The sequence below is a fragment of the Physella acuta genome, unplaced genomic scaffold, assembly GCF_028476545.2.
Source record: "Physella acuta isolate Inbredline_101_S28 unplaced genomic scaffold, ASM2847654v3 ptg000132l, whole genome shotgun sequence".
NCBI classification, from domain to species: domain Eukaryota; kingdom Metazoa; phylum Mollusca; class Gastropoda; family Physidae; genus Physella; species Physella acuta.
In genome coordinates this window covers 194,208-209,333 of record NW_026731651.1, presented here as the reverse complement: position 1 = coordinate 209,333, position 15,126 = coordinate 194,208, and the positions used below count along the sequence as shown (strand labels likewise).

General features: G+C 33.5%; 2 protein-coding genes across 11 annotated transcripts; both read right to left on the bottom strand.

Moving 5' to 3' along the window:
* Nucleotides 1-462: 462 nt before the first annotated feature.
* LOC131935128 (zinc finger protein OZF) lies at nt 463-4,627 on the bottom strand. 7 transcript variants are annotated; one of them, XM_059291470.1, is made up of 3 exons: nt 4,474-4,627; nt 2,843-2,930; nt 463-2,255 (listed from the first exon to the last, which is right to left on the bottom strand). In XM_059291470.1, exon 3 carries the CDS (start codon nt 2,182-2,184, stop codon nt 697-699), a length of 1,488 nt encoding a protein of 495 aa, XP_059147453.1. In that variant the 5' UTR covers nt 2,185-2,255; nt 2,843-2,930; nt 4,474-4,627; the 3' UTR covers nt 463-696. The 7 variants fall into 7 exon arrangements, with proteins under 7 accessions (XP_059147453.1, XP_059147450.1, XP_059147454.1 ...); XM_059291467.1 differs by lacking the exon at nt 2,843-2,930; XM_059291471.1 differs by lacking the exon at nt 2,843-2,930 and having other exon boundaries at nt 4,488-4,627.
* A 3,714-nt stretch (nt 4,628-8,341) lies between these two features.
* On the bottom strand, nt 8,342-14,419 carry LOC131935129 (gastrula zinc finger protein XlCGF7.1). 4 transcript variants are annotated; one of them, XM_059291476.1, is made up of 2 exons: nt 14,343-14,419; nt 8,342-9,901 (listed from the first exon to the last, which is right to left on the bottom strand). In XM_059291476.1, the coding sequence occupies exon 2, from the start codon at nt 9,887-9,889 to the stop codon at nt 8,627-8,629; it is 1,263 nt and encodes a 420-aa protein (XP_059147459.1). In that variant the 5' UTR covers nt 9,890-9,901; nt 14,343-14,419; the 3' UTR covers nt 8,342-8,626. The 4 variants fall into 4 exon arrangements, with proteins under 4 accessions (XP_059147459.1, XP_059147461.1, XP_059147458.1 ...); XM_059291478.1 differs by lacking the exon at nt 14,343-14,419 and adding an exon at nt 10,950-11,008 and having other exon boundaries at nt 8,342-9,643; XM_059291475.1 differs by lacking the exon at nt 14,343-14,419 and adding an exon at nt 10,810-10,930.
* Nucleotides 14,420-15,126: the final 707 nt, after the last annotated feature.

The following is a 15,126-nucleotide window of genomic DNA, read 5'->3' as shown; positions in this document are numbered from 1 at the left end:
CAAATTGCAAACACATTTCAAGCATTTTAAAAACTTTGTGTTCCAATAAACTTTCTAGAATTGTAGGACTTGAAACTGTGAATAAGAAGGGTTTGTAACATTTGGTCCAGCTTGTCCATAATCGATGTCACACAAAATATGCTAAAGGAGCGGGTGGGCCAACCAGCCCTAATGGGTACCTGACTCATGTTATAGAAAGATAAGGCAGCTGGACATAGTTAGCAATTCCTTTATACTTGTAGGCCGAGGTCCAGAAACATGAACTCAACTTCATCTGGACCATGACGTCTGAAACGTAAACCCTACTGAAATACTGTGGCTCAGGTTTTGTCTAGCCAACAATAGATGTCTAATCTACCAATATCCCAATACGCTGCCCTTCTGGTACACCAGTTTCTACTAAATTATTAACACAAAGTCAGTATATAAATTTCTCTTTATTTGTTGATACAAACCATACAAACTATGTCTTCAAGCTAATGGCTTTCTTCCACTCACATACACAAGAGACGAGACAGTAACTTCCTTCTAAACAAACAAGACAAGATTGTCTTTCGTGCTAGTACCTTATGAAATTTAATCACCTTTTATAAACTAAAATTTTTTTTTTTTAAATTTCTTTTACTAGTAAAGGATTTCACCTAAGTATGCACATAAAAATGCAGTTTTAAATATCAGTTTTGGGAAAACTATTTTCTACACATTTTCAATGTAAATGGATTTTTTTGAGTGTACTTGATAGTGCCGGTTTAAGGTGCTATTAAAAGAAAATGATTTATTACACACTTTACAAACAAACTGTTTCTTCTTTAGATGCACCAAAAGGTTATGCCTTTTTATATAGCCTGCTGAATATGATTTGCCACACACCTTACAAGAGCATTTATTTGAATGTACTTGATAGTGCCGGTTTAAGATGCTAATAGAAGAAAATGATTTATTACACACTTTACAAACAAACTGTTTCTTCTTTACATGCACCAAAAGGTTATGCAGTTTTATATAGCCTGCTGAATATGATTTGCCACACACCTTACAAGAACATTGTTTTGCTCTTGTGTGAACCTGGTAATGTCGTTTCAAAGTGCTGCTCAGAACAAATGATTTGCCACACAATTTACAAGTATATTTCTTTTCTTTAATGTGCACCAAGAGGTTATGAACTCTTAAGTACTCACGAACTGCAAATACTTTACCACACAATTTACAAGAGAATGGTTTCTCACTGGAATGTAAATGATGATGCCGATTTAAACTGTTATATGTTGTAAAAGATTTACTACACAACTTACAGGAAAATGGCTTCTCTTGTTTGTGTATACAAAAATGTAGCATTAACTCTTTATTTCGAGAAAATGATTTACTACATATTTTACAAGTATATGGTTTTACTTTTATGTGTACTTGAAAATGTCGTTTCAAACTGCTTTGTGTTGTAAAAAACTTACTGCACATCTTACAAGAAAATGGTTTCTCCTTTGAATGCACACTATGATGTAGCTTTAAATCGCGTTTTCGGAAAAATGATTTTTTACATATTTCACAAGTAAATGGTTTTACTTTTGCGTGTACTTGGTAATGTCGTTTCAAACTGCTGCATGTTGAAAAAGATTTACTACACAACTTACAAGAAAATGGCTTCTCTCTGGTGTGTACAAAATGATGTACTTTTAAATCACTTTTTCGAGAAAAAGTTTTACTACATAACTCACAAGTAAATGGCTTCTCGTTAGTGTGTACAACACGATGCCTCTGTAAACTGCTTTTAAAAGAAAATGTTCTACCACAGAGTTCACAATAGAATTGCTTCTCTTTTGTATGCAACATAGAATTATGATTAAACCTGTTATTGATAGAAAATGACGTGTAGGTATCATCCTCTAAATGCTGATGCAAGTGACTATATAAAACATATTCATCATCAAATATCTGATTACACAAAGTGCATGTAAGAGTGCGAGATGATAAAACATCTGTGCCTTTAGAGGAAATTTCAAGATCTTCAAATACTTTGTGATCCAATAAATTGTCTGTAACTAGAATACTGGTTGATTCAGAATAACAGGAAATTTCAAGATCTTCAAATACTTTATAATCCATTAAATTGTCTGTAGCTAGATTACTAGTTGACTCTGAATAGGATGTATATGTGTCTTCTGGCTCAACTTTAACTGAAAATTCCATTTCTACTGTAGTAGTATCTTTAGCTTGAAGGTATCTCTCAGGAAACTTGATAAAGAAGTAGATGCATTGTTCTGTAAAAAAATGTATATATTTGAGAAATATATGTGAGAAATGTTTTCAATCTAATAAAACAATGTAGAATTTTGAAATGATAAACAAATAATTTTTATAACAAGTCTGGAAACAACTGTTCATTCAAAAAGAAACTAGGCTTTTCAGTAATTATAATGCAAAATCATTTGCTATTTTACCCTTGACCAATTAGTTAGGCTTGGTGTGGGTAAACTACACTGATATCTGCAAAATTTTTACCACACACAAATTCCAACAAGCTGATGATTTACATAAACTTTGATGCAGACTTAAGCTTAAATGCTAAATTTAAGTTGGTATGGATTATTAATTATTATAACTAGTTTCTTGCCACAAAAATATTTAAGTCCACATTAATCTGTTCCAATTTTTACCAGCTTAAAAAAAAAAACAAAAAAAACCCAAAGCATGAAACCAAAAAAAAAAGTCCACATTAATCTGATGTTCTAATTTTTACCACTTTAAAAAAAACCAAAACAAAAAGGCTTCTTATTCCGTAGGTGTATCTCACATTTTCTTCTCGCACCATTTTATCTGATTACCAAGACCAATAAGTTGTTATTACTTGCATATCTGGAGGCAGGGTCTCCAATCTATTAATAAAAATCACAGGGTGTCCGATTATAGAATCTTCTTAAAAAAGAAGGCCTAGGCTACAGGTAGTTAAATAAATACAGCTTGCTAGTGTCAATGCTAACCCTAACTATAACCTCAACCTTAGTCCTGCCATACACCTAACCTTAATTTCTAACCATAAAACTAGTAGAGATCATATTACTACTAACAATTTAATACACCTATTTTTGGAAGAGTCCATTATCGGACATCAGCATCCTCAACCATCCATAATCATATTTTAAATTTAGTAATTCAGTCTAAATCTTGCTAAAACCCTCAAAATTAGAGCCTGATGGATTAGAGCCTAATGGATTAAATATGATGTCTATTATTTAGTAAGTAATGCTCGCTAACATGGAGGGTCAATTGCTAACAACAATATTCATAGAATTACTTTTAAAAATGTTGACAATGAGCAAAATGGTGAGCTTTTTACATTATAACAACAGGGCTATATATGCCAGAAAAGCATTTAAAATTTGCTTTGGAGAATGAAGGCTGAATTTAAAACTTGGTTTCATTAAAAATAGAACTTTTAAAATATCAATTAGGTTTATCAGTCTATGAAAAAGTAAATCAAACATTGTCAGCCGTTTTTTTACAAGACCGGCCAAGGAAATGACAACCAAATTTTTTTAAAAAGAAAAACCACGTGACTAATATTTGATGATCACTAACAACTTTCCCTTTAAGAAGAAAAAGTTAAAGTGCATCAGGTATTTTGTGTGCGCGGTTTTCTACAAGTCTTATACAAGGATATTTGTATTCTACAAAATGACTGCGCAACTGGTCCAAAACTACAGCACGGCAGTGCAACCGCGCAGAATAGAGGGAACTCAGATCACTAGTCTGATGCATAGCCAGTTTAAAAGTCATGGCTTGCTGTAGCTTCAAATTCAAGGGTGATAAAACATGGTTGTAATGGAAAGGGCAAGGGGTATCATGCCGTAATTGTGAGTTACAATAAGTTTTAAATGAAATAATTTTGTCTAAAATGTGCTAAAAAACTCAAAATTAGTAGATCTACCTAATGGATTAAATATGAATGTCTATTAAATTATTCATTAATCATGTTCAAATTGAAAATGGAGTAAATTTTAAATTTAGTGAGAATATCTAAATTGGTAGGCCTTAATATAATATAATAATTTAAAATTTTGTGAGAATATCTAGACTATTAAATTATCTACTGCTACCGTTGTAACTCTGTAATCGTCGTAACGGAAAGAGTAACAAACCTAAACTCAGATGGACTAAAACTAAACTGAAACTCAACTAAAGTTTTTCTAAACTAAACTTTAACTGAGTAAGCTCGACCTTAACCAAACTGACGGTAAAACTCCATTTTAGCGTATTTTATTCCCAGTTTCACGTTCACCTCCAGTTGAGCGTATTTTACTAAAACACAACCGAAACACACAAAAATACGAATAAAATACGCTAAACTTTAAAATGGAGTTTTACCCAAACTCAGTCAAACTGACTTGGCACACGTTTCTCAGTTCTGTTATTATTACTGTTATAGTGTTAAGTTCAAACACATTTTTAATCTAACTATTCTAACTGAAGCCTACGCACAAACGAAAGTTTACTGAAGGATTATAGATCTTGATTCTAGCTAGATCTAGATTCTAGATCTTTATATAGCCTATATGATACTCTAAATGAGAAATGAATGTTGACGTATTTTCAAGTATTTTGCGGTCTACGTTCCGCCATCTTTGCATTATTCTTTTGTGAATGGAGGTTAATTTTTTTTCTTTCAATTATTCAAATGTATGCGATTTCTTTTTTTTTACTTTAAAAGCAACATGAGATTAAATGATAGTAACGGAGATGTTACTAGATCTAGGTAATCGGACATAGGTTATTAGAATCTATATAAAATATATGATAGTTTTTACAACTCATATAGACCAAACACGGATTTTTAGTCTATATAGAGTATAGTCTCAAGCATTGCATCCCCCCCCCCTCCAAACTATATGACACTAACATAATAAACTGCTATATTTTTATTTTTTAAAATTAAAAGTAAATTGTTGGAATTTTAAAAATGAGAAGCATACAGCCTATCATTTAGGTTGAAAAAATATTTTAGTAAAGAAGAAAGAACCAATACAGTAACATTTATCCCGCCAGTTGTGAATTTGGAACCCATATCGTCATTCTGAATGCTTTTTTTTTTTTTAAATTTTAGTTTTATTTATTTACAGCGCTCCTCCGGCCACATAGCACTCTCTGTATCTATATTATTTAATAATAATACATACATTTTTAAAAGATATGTCCTACGCAATTTGCACAAAATTTAGCCTTGCGAACTGGCAGCGAGTGTTTTTTCCAGACTTTTTTCTCTGGGAGGGGGGGGGGGGGGGGCACTTGAAATTTTCGGGGGTGGGGGCGGACACTATTAAAAGTATATATTTTCTATATAAATCCCATTTCGTTGGGGGGGGGGGGGGGTGGAAGAAACTCTGCTGGCAGCTTGGTGAATACTTTTAAAAATGCATTTAAAAGTTTTAATAACAAGCTTTTATGTTGTAATGCACGAAAAATGAGAAAATAAATTATTTTCTTTAAAGATATAATAATACACTACTAATTTAAATAGCTAAAGAAAAGCGCGGGTCTCTTCCTAAATTTAATAAAGATATACAATAGATAATATAGCGACTCACGCTGTTCTTTATAGTTATTTAAATAGTACAGTATTATAATAAATTTAAAAAGAATCATTTAAACCTGGGTTCGATCGAACCCCGGAGGTTACGTAAGTCTCGGGGGTTTGGCGGAGTTCAAGACACACCCGATTCATATAATTCATGATCGGATTTTGACAGTGCGGACGATAAACTGTTAAACTATTAATAGCCATACTATAAAGAAGGGTTCGGTGAATGCGCATATGAAACTGGTGGGGTTCGGTACGTAACTCCAAAAAGAATAAGAACCAATGGTATAGAGCAGGGGTCTCCAAACTTTTCAGTCCGAGGGCCGCATTAACTATCAAATTTCATTTCTTTGATTACTCTGGGCAAAGTTCCTCAGCCATCACCTACAAACGTTTTTTCCGTGGACAAAAAGATCTCCGCGGGCCGGATGAGAGGACCTCGCGGGCCGCATCCGGCCCGCGGGCCATAGTTTGGAGACCCCTGGGGGGGAGGGGGGGCACTTGAAATTTTCGGGGGGGGGGGGGCGGTAGACTTTCTTCGGGGGGGGGGGGGCGGGGGGGGCGGACACTGTTAAAAGTATATATTTTCTATATAAATTATATAAAATTCATTTCGTTCGGGGGGGGGGGGGGGGGGAGGGGGGCAGTAGAATTTTTTCGCCACATCCCCGAAGAGCTGCCTGGAAGAAACTCTGAATTAGTAGAGGGTAGTTTGTAGAAGGTGCAAGCTTATTTGGTCTACTTTGGGACGTGTCTTTAGAACAATATCGATACTAGTAGGCCTATATTTATATTACAGCTTTAAATTATCAGCTACGGTGAACAAAGTAAGAAAGTAGTAGCAGTCGTCGTGTGGTAGTCCTACCAGTTTTACCTCGTTTACTTTTAGTTGGTCTAGTGGCCTTAACAATATTAATGACAATATGGCAATTTCAGTTGTAGAACTTGTTATGAAACAGGTAATAAAAAAAGAACTATTAGGTATATCATACTAATTTTCTAGTAAACTGTTTTATTAGGTAATTTAACATATAGAAAAGTGGTAAAAGTCAGTAGAATCCCCCCCCCCCCCCAATAAGTTATCTACTCACCAATCCAGCGTAAATATTTCCGATTTTTGCTGGCGAAAAAGCGTCCCCTACCCCTTCCACCATCTTGGACGAAGTTGGAACAGCGTGCTTTAACTTCACAAACTTTTTAAATGTTACGCAATCGTACAACACGCTTTAATACAATTGTAAACGGTTGACAGAACGTGTGCTAGGTTGTGTGGCTGTTGTTTGGCGTGTGGTTTTGGAGGACACAGAGTGTGTTAAGTATTGTGGATCGTACTTTGTGTCGTAAAACTTTTATTAATTATTATATTATTTTAGTATTATGTATTTTATATATATATATATACTAATATATATAGAGAGAGATCTATATTACACTTCTTAGTATTATTTAGTATCATCATTAGTGTTATCTAGTTAATCTAGTCTGTTTTGATGTCTTGAATACCCCTAGACAGAAGAACCCAAAAGCAATTTTTTTCCCTACGTGATAAAGGTTATCTACTCATCAATCCAGTGTAAACCCTTGCGATTTTAGTTGGCGAAAAAGCGCCCCATCCCCAACATGAAAAAAAGTTGGTAGAGCAGAGGCGTAGCGATGGGGGGGGGGGGGGCACATATGTCCCCGGGCGCCGACATTAGGGGGCACCAAAATGGGTTGTAAAAACAAATTAAAATGTCATTTTAGCTGCATTTTTGCACTATAAACAGTTTGAGGGGGGGGGGGGGGGTTGCAAATCGAATTTGCTCCCGAGGTGGGGCGCCAAATTGAAAGTTTGTCCCCGGGCGCCGGGAAGGGTCGCTACGCCTCTGTGGTAGAGCGAGTTTAAACGTCACTAAAAAATTTAGCTTCACAATCAAAATATGCGCTTCAATACAAATGATTTCTTTAATACGCGATAAAGGTTATCTACTCACCAATACAGAGTAAATCCTTCCGATTTTAGTCGGCGAAAAAGCACCCCCCCCCTGGAAAAGCTGGAAAGCGATTTTTGCATGTTTCTACAGGGTATTTGTTTCACTATAGGGCTGGTAAGTAGGTCACCAACCAGTTCTATGGCTCATGCAGGTTTTATTGAGCCATAAAACTGGTTGGTGACCTACTTACCAGCCCTATTACACGATTAAGAAAGAAACAGTTGAATGAGTATGTAAAAGCTTGTATATTTCTTTAGACTGTTTATAATTCAAAACTGCAGCTTAAAATTAGCTTTTAATATTTTTTTCTACCCATTTTGGCGCCCCTCCTAGGGTCGCCCCCACCCAGCTACTCCTCTGTGGTCAAACCACCCATGGTCAAAGCTCCGCATACCCACAAACTAACAGTAAACTTCATTCAGTAACGGGTGCCTACTCGCATATACATTTGAAAAAAAAATGTTAACCACCTGTTTCAAAATTCATATATCTATAATAAATTTTGATGTCTGTTTAGTTAATTGTAATAAACTAAAACATTTAATCACTTTGTTTAATATTTTTATCTAGATATGTCTAATTCTTCTGCATGTAATATTGCATGTTTTTTGCGGCTTTCAGATTGAGAATTTTGTTGACACCAAAGCCCTCGACTGATAGATTGTAACAGCATATGTTTACTCATACAATTCAATGATTTGATATGATTCAATGCCATGTAAAATGTACCGTTGGATGAAAAAAAAACATATCGAACAATAATAAACCGAACAAATTAACAAACACTAAATGGGGCTAAACAAATTTAATTATAGAAACAATAATTTACTTTTACAAAGCAATCATAACATGACAAATTCAAAATTCAGTGTTTTTCAACGTCTATAATTTTTTACACTTATGTATAACATGGAATAGGGGGGGGGGGGGTGTCTGGATATTTGTAACAATGTTAAAATTGGGGAGTGGGGGAATGTGCAAAATCTACTGACAGAATGATGTATGATATAACGAAGCTATTGTGTTTGAGATATTTATGTCGAGGTACATTCTTGCTAGGTCAAGTTGACTACATGACAGCCAGCTAATGTTTATCTTTTAAATGAAGAAAAACATGCCGCTTTACAAATCGTAACTGAGTGAATTTTTTACCACAGTGATCACAAGTATACTTTCTATGTAGAAGTAGAAGTTTCCTACTATTCCTTTGTGACAAATTGCTACTCACTTTACCAGAATATGGTCTCTCTATTGTATGCAAAGTAACATGACTTCTTATACTACTATAATACAATGATGATTTATTACAAACTGTACAATAAAATGGCTTCTCTTCTGTATGAACACGAAGATGCATTTTCAATAAACTTTTGACATAAAATGATCTATTACACAAATAACAAATGAAATATTTCCCACTTGTATGGAAACGGATATGTGCTTTCATAGAGTCCATGTGAAGCAATGATTTATCACACATATTACAAAAGTATGGGTTGCGCTCAGTATGCACACGAAGATGCTGTTTCAAAAAACTGTTTCGTGTAAAAGATTTACTACACACGTTACAAGGGAAACGCTCATATGTGTGCACACGTTGATGCCTTTTCAAACTGCACTTGCGAGTGAACAGTCTACTACACACTTGACAAGCGAAAGGCTTCACATTTGTATGCATATTTTGATGCCTTTTTAAATTGCTCTTTCGAGTAAATGACTTACTACATATCTTACAAGTTAACCTAGTTAAAGGCTTTACTTTTATATGCACTTGAAAATGAGCTTTTAGATTGCTCTTTCGTGTAAACGAATTACCACAAACTTTACATGTAAATGGCTTCTCATCAGTATGCACCATAAGATGTTCTTTCAATTTGCAAAGGTGAATAAAAGATTTATTACATACTTCACAAGTAAATGGCTTCTTTTTTGTAAGCACACAGATATGCTGTTTTAAATGGTAAATACAAGTAAAAGATTTACTGCATACTTCACAGTTGTACATTTTTTCTTTTGTTTTCAACCATTTTTGCTGCCTCAATCTGATCTTTTTAGAAACTGTCATGAACGGATTCTCTTCAATATGCTGACTCAGATGAATCTTTAAAATAAACATCTTGTCAAAAATTTGATTACACAAAGTGCAAACAATTGATTGAATTGGTAAAACATTAGTGTTTGCAATTGTCTTGAAACAAATTTCAAGCTTTTTAAAAACATTGTGTTCTGATAAACTTTCTAGAACTGTATGACTTGAAACGGACTCTGAATAAGAAGGGTTTGCAACATTTTGCCCAGCTGTACTTGACGATTCCAAATTAATTTCTGGGAGTGAATCTGATTTCATTTAGATCTATGTCTGTAAGAAGTGTAAAATATGTCTTGTATCAATTTTAGTTCAGGGAAAAAAAATATTCAGGAACTTGTTGCTATATTTAGAAATTTTGTGGATCTATCACACTTGAAAAAGGCAATATTTGTGAAAAAAATAAATGTACATAAATGTATAGTAACATATTTAGCTACATAGTAAATATCAAAATATTGATAACAGCTGGGTTGGATGAAAAGAATTCACTATTAGGCCTATATGAATGTCAGTATGATGGGGGAGGGGGGGGGATTACAGAATTGCATTGATTATATTGCTAACTAAGATTACTATGTTAAGGGGTAGGCAGGATTGTGGCATGGGTGTCTTATCATTATGCATAGATTTTAAAATTATTAATATGCATGTATTACTATTATACCTAAGTCTATTGATGTCTAAAGCTATTACCACTAAAAATAGTTCACAAATTCTAGTAAATTTAAATTAAGTCTAGCTATTGTAGTTACCTACTTTATTTTGTTGAATAAACTTTTATTTAAAAAAGTTATAATTCTTACTTTAAGGCCGACACATTCGATATTTTAATTTTTCTCAAGTTTTGACAAAATTAATCAAAAAACCAAACCGAAGTTCATAAAGAATAGGCTAAAGTAGGAATAGATATAGATCTAGAATCTAGAGTGATATCTGATATCAGATATAGGCCTAGATCTAGTGTTTTCCTAACGTTTTTGCCACTTTTGTGTGTTTTGGTTGTGTAGTATATTAGTAGTAGATCTAGATCTAGTAGTATATATTAGTAAATCTATATATAGATCTAGTCTAGATCTAGATGAAATAATAAATAAAAATACTAAATACGCTCAACTGGAGTTGGAAGTCAAGCGGGGAATAAAATACCAAGATCTAGATTTAGATCTAGATCTACTTACTACAATTAACATCAAGCACGTGTTAAATAAAAATAGATTTTTTAAAAAGTTGTTTATAAATTATTAATCCTGGTTAAGGCCTAGATCTAGTCTAGATCTAGATCAGTAGATCTAATCTAGATTTTAGATTCTAGATTTACTTGACAAGTGGAGTGTTAACGGGTAAAGTTTCGCGCATGTCTGTTTCAATTTTTTTTTCGTACACAGTAAAATTATCCTTTAATTCAATTCGCACTTTTCTTTCTTACAAAATCTACGGAAAAATACATTGACTATTGGCTTTAAAAAAAAAAGCAGATAATTATCTAGCCTATATAAATAATTTTCGTCTGAGAATTTTCCTAATAAGGAAAAAGTGGAGTTCAGTAAAACAAAATTGATTATTTATTTGAATTTTACCCCAATCTGCAATCTCTAAAAAGCTTTATAGCTTTATGAAAAACAGCAGGTAAAAGCGAGTGATCGTGTCTATGCGCAGTAACAATTTTAAATAGGTTAGGCCTAACAGTTTCCTTTTTCTATTTTCATTGGAATTTCTTTTTCTTAATTAAAAAATGTAGTTTACCGTAAAAATATAAATTTTTCTTTTGGGAAAGTTACATCTAAGGGGGTCGTCCATAAATGACGTCAGACTCGTAGGGTGGAGGGGGTCCGTAATTTTGTGACGGTGTGTGATGAGGGGGTGGGGAGTTCAGGTGGTGTGACTTCACACTTTTGCATTATAAAAAAGCAATGTTAGAAAAAGAATTTTAGCCGCTATTTCGCGTTTTAGAAAACCGTTTTAATAAATTGAAATTGATTAAAATACTCTATGTTGACAGAGTTTAGACGAAATTTTGGAAAAATATCGTATTTTAAGAAAAATTCAACTGCAACTTTAAGGGGGAGGGGGGGGGGGGTTGTGTCATTTTCGGGGGGGGGGGGTCTGGCTTTTTGTGATAATGTGTGATGGGTGGGAGGTAAACGGAAAAAAAGTCACAGGAAAAAAAACACAGAAAAAAAGTCACAGTTTTTGCTAGGAAAAAAAGTCACGGAAAAAAAGTCACAATGGAAAAAATTTTATCGGAAAAAAAGTCACAGAAATAAAGTCACAGAAAAAAAGTCACACAAATCTTTATAGAAATACTTTGATTAATTTGTTAAGAATTGTAAAATTGTGTATGTTTATTGTTGTGGGTTGTATTTTTTGATAGCTTAAATTATTTATAGACGTTAAAAGCATTATGGTTTATACAAATTGTAAGTAAAAATAAAAATACTCTAAGATAATTTACACAACAATCTTAACTTTTGTTACGTATTTAGTTACATACGCGGTAGAAAAGTTAACTATAAAGAAATTTAGGCACATCATTGTGTTTTGCATAGGTTTTGCCGCAGGCTATTCTATGGTCGGCCTCTCCTCAGTCGGCATTGTCCGAACATATTTTGTGTTGTTGACGTTTTGTGTCAATGACAGCCTATGAACCTGGTCGGCTCTCTGTTTTGATCCTAAGTTTTGTTATGTAATGAGCGTGATAAATGTGGGCAGTAAAGGTGGTTGAACTAAGCATAACTATTGTTGCGATGAGTTGAGGGCAGTAATTCAGATGACCTTACCATTTCACGGTAATTTAATTAAAAAAAAACACGATGAAAACCGTGGACATTCTATTAAATGCTATAAATATTATGTTTAACATAATTACAATCTACATAATTCATACTAAATATTTTTAGATGAATTAATTAAAATTACTATACGTATACAACCTACACACATTACATTACATTTAATTAAAATTAATCCTAAGTTAATTTGCACTCTCTGAATATTTAATACATAAAAGTATTAACAAATCCCATGCAAATATATATTTGTGACTTTTTTTTCCTGTGACTTTTTTTCCTGTGACTTTTTTTCTGTGCTTTTTTTTCCTGTGTTTTTTTTTCCTGTGACTTTTTTTCCTACAATCGGGTGGGAGGGTGGAGGTAAAAAACCGTGAGGTCATTTATGGATGACCTCTAAATATAATTTTAAAAAAACCGTTGTTTCAATTTGAATTAAATTTAAGTATCGATCTACATCAAAGATTTCCGATATATTTTTCATCTCAATCTTTCAGACTTGTTTTTGTACTTGGTAAAATGTTTAATAGCTTGTTGCTTCTTACAAATATTCATTAGCTGTAAGTGGTTTCCTGTGTGAACTTTTTTTAAACTTGGCCATAGAATATAAAGTTAGCAAAGAACATACATTACAGACCAGTGTGATTGATTTTAAAATGATAAGAAGCTTGACAATCTTACTTTACAAATATTTTAATTTTTTTTTATTAAAACAGTTTTATATCAACAACAGTCAACAAATGCAAAGACAATTATTTCTGTGTTTGTGGCAAAACTTTGGTAGAAACAAAATTTAAAAGGAAAGAAATTTAAGTAGCTTCCAAATGCACTCACAACACAAAAATAAGATCATTGTCTATTTCGTGTCAGAAATTGACATATCTCCATAATTTAGACTATGATGAAAGATTTGAGAATATTTTGGAAAATAAATTAATACACCATACTATGTAATTTTAAAATCGTAAAATTATATGATGAACTGATAAAAGTAGCCATACTAACAAGAGAATGGTTTCTTTTGTTTTAAAGTACTTGACGATGCCAATTTAAACAGGTGCCCATTAAGATGGATTTTAAATAGATTCTACATGGCGTGCACAAGATGATGTCACTTTAAAAAGCTTTCCAAAGAACATGTTTTGCTACATATTTGGAAGTAAATATTATCTTTTGTATGCACTTGATAATGCTATTTTAACTGCCGTTCTGAATAATGATTCTCTACAGAATATTATATTTTTATAATATAGAATTAGATGGTGTGCTTTTTAAATGCACCAAAAGAAAAGATTATCCTCTGTGAAATAGGTTATATAATTTACTACACAATTTACAAAGAAATTATCTTTTTTGTATGCATTAATAAATGCTGTTTCAAACTACGTAAAATCGGCCGAGACTAGTAATGTGAAAAACAGGTGACTCCTTACATTTTAGTAATTATTTCACACTTTTAGGAGGATTTCTGTTTTAAAATTTACAAAAATGTTTCAAAGTTTCATTTATGTACCTGTTTTTAAATAATTGTATTGAAACTGTTCAGTAATAAATAAAGACTAGCGATGTTTTCATCAGATGCAACCAAGCTCATTTACTTCAGCAGCCATCTTATTAAAAAAAATTATTTTGTAAATTGGGAGATTCAGGGGAAGTTACTCTATTTTACAGATAGCTGCTGTTTGTATATCAAATCTTGCTCGCAAACACTGCTGTTTAAAGTTAATTTCTGGCCTATATAATATTAATATATTTAGCCATTGATTTTGATTTACTATTCACTTATCTCTAATATTCGACACAAATATAGAATCTAATTATATATCACAATATACTTCTAATAATAAAGCCTTACAAATGAGGCAACTTTTTCGCGCATTACTAGCCTCGGCCGATTTACGTACCTAAAACGATAGATTACCAACACTTTTATTAAAGCTTTTCAATAACAAGTAAAAATAATAGCGATATTTTCATCAGATGTAACAAAGCTCTTTAACTTTAGCAGCCATATTAAGTTGTTGTTTTTTTTCGGAAATTTTTGTTAGAGATTCAGGGGAATCCACTCTGATTTACAGGTGGCCGCTGTTTAAATGTATAAGTCTAAGATAAAATTAGAACGGGTTGATTAGGTTTCTGTTTTAGCCGACATGCTTCCTCCTTTACCCCCTCCCCCCTCTCCGTCCCAACTCCCAACCCTAAAAAATAAAATTGACGTCATCAGTGGCGTAGGCAGGGGGGGGGGGGGTTAGGGGGGGGGGGGTCATAACCCCCCCCCCCCATAGACCCCTCGGTATATAGAAAAAGTTTGAGGGGGGGGGTGCAAATCGAAAGTTTATCCCCGGGTAAAAATTGGACCCCCCCCCCCCTTGAGACGATCCTGGCTACGCCACTGGACGTCATACTATAACCAACAAATTACAACCCTCTCTACATTTTAATTTAACAAGGCGAGATAACCAAGCTTGGATGTTTTTCTCGAAAATATAACCTGAGTAGTTTCCCATTGTATGAAAATTGCTAATCGGCATCTAATTGAAATTGTTGCAAACTGAACTCAAAACAATTTTCGAAACAATTTAGAAAAACAAATTTAACGAAACTAAAGCGAAGCAGGCAGCATACAATGGAAACATGACACACCCCGCGACACATCCAAACGGCTCTCTGGAAAATTCATCAAACCTAGAGACCTGTAGGGGACAAACA

What these genes read in the sequence shown, in the direction of transcription:
- LOC131935128 (XM_059291470.1), bottom strand. Translation starts at nt 2,184, where the DNA reads ATGGAATTTTCAGTTAAAGTTGAGCCAGAAGACACATATACATCCTAT.
- LOC131935129 (XM_059291476.1), bottom strand. Translation starts at nt 9,889, where the DNA reads ATGAAATCAGATTCACTCCCAGAAATTAATTTGGAATCGTCAAGTACA.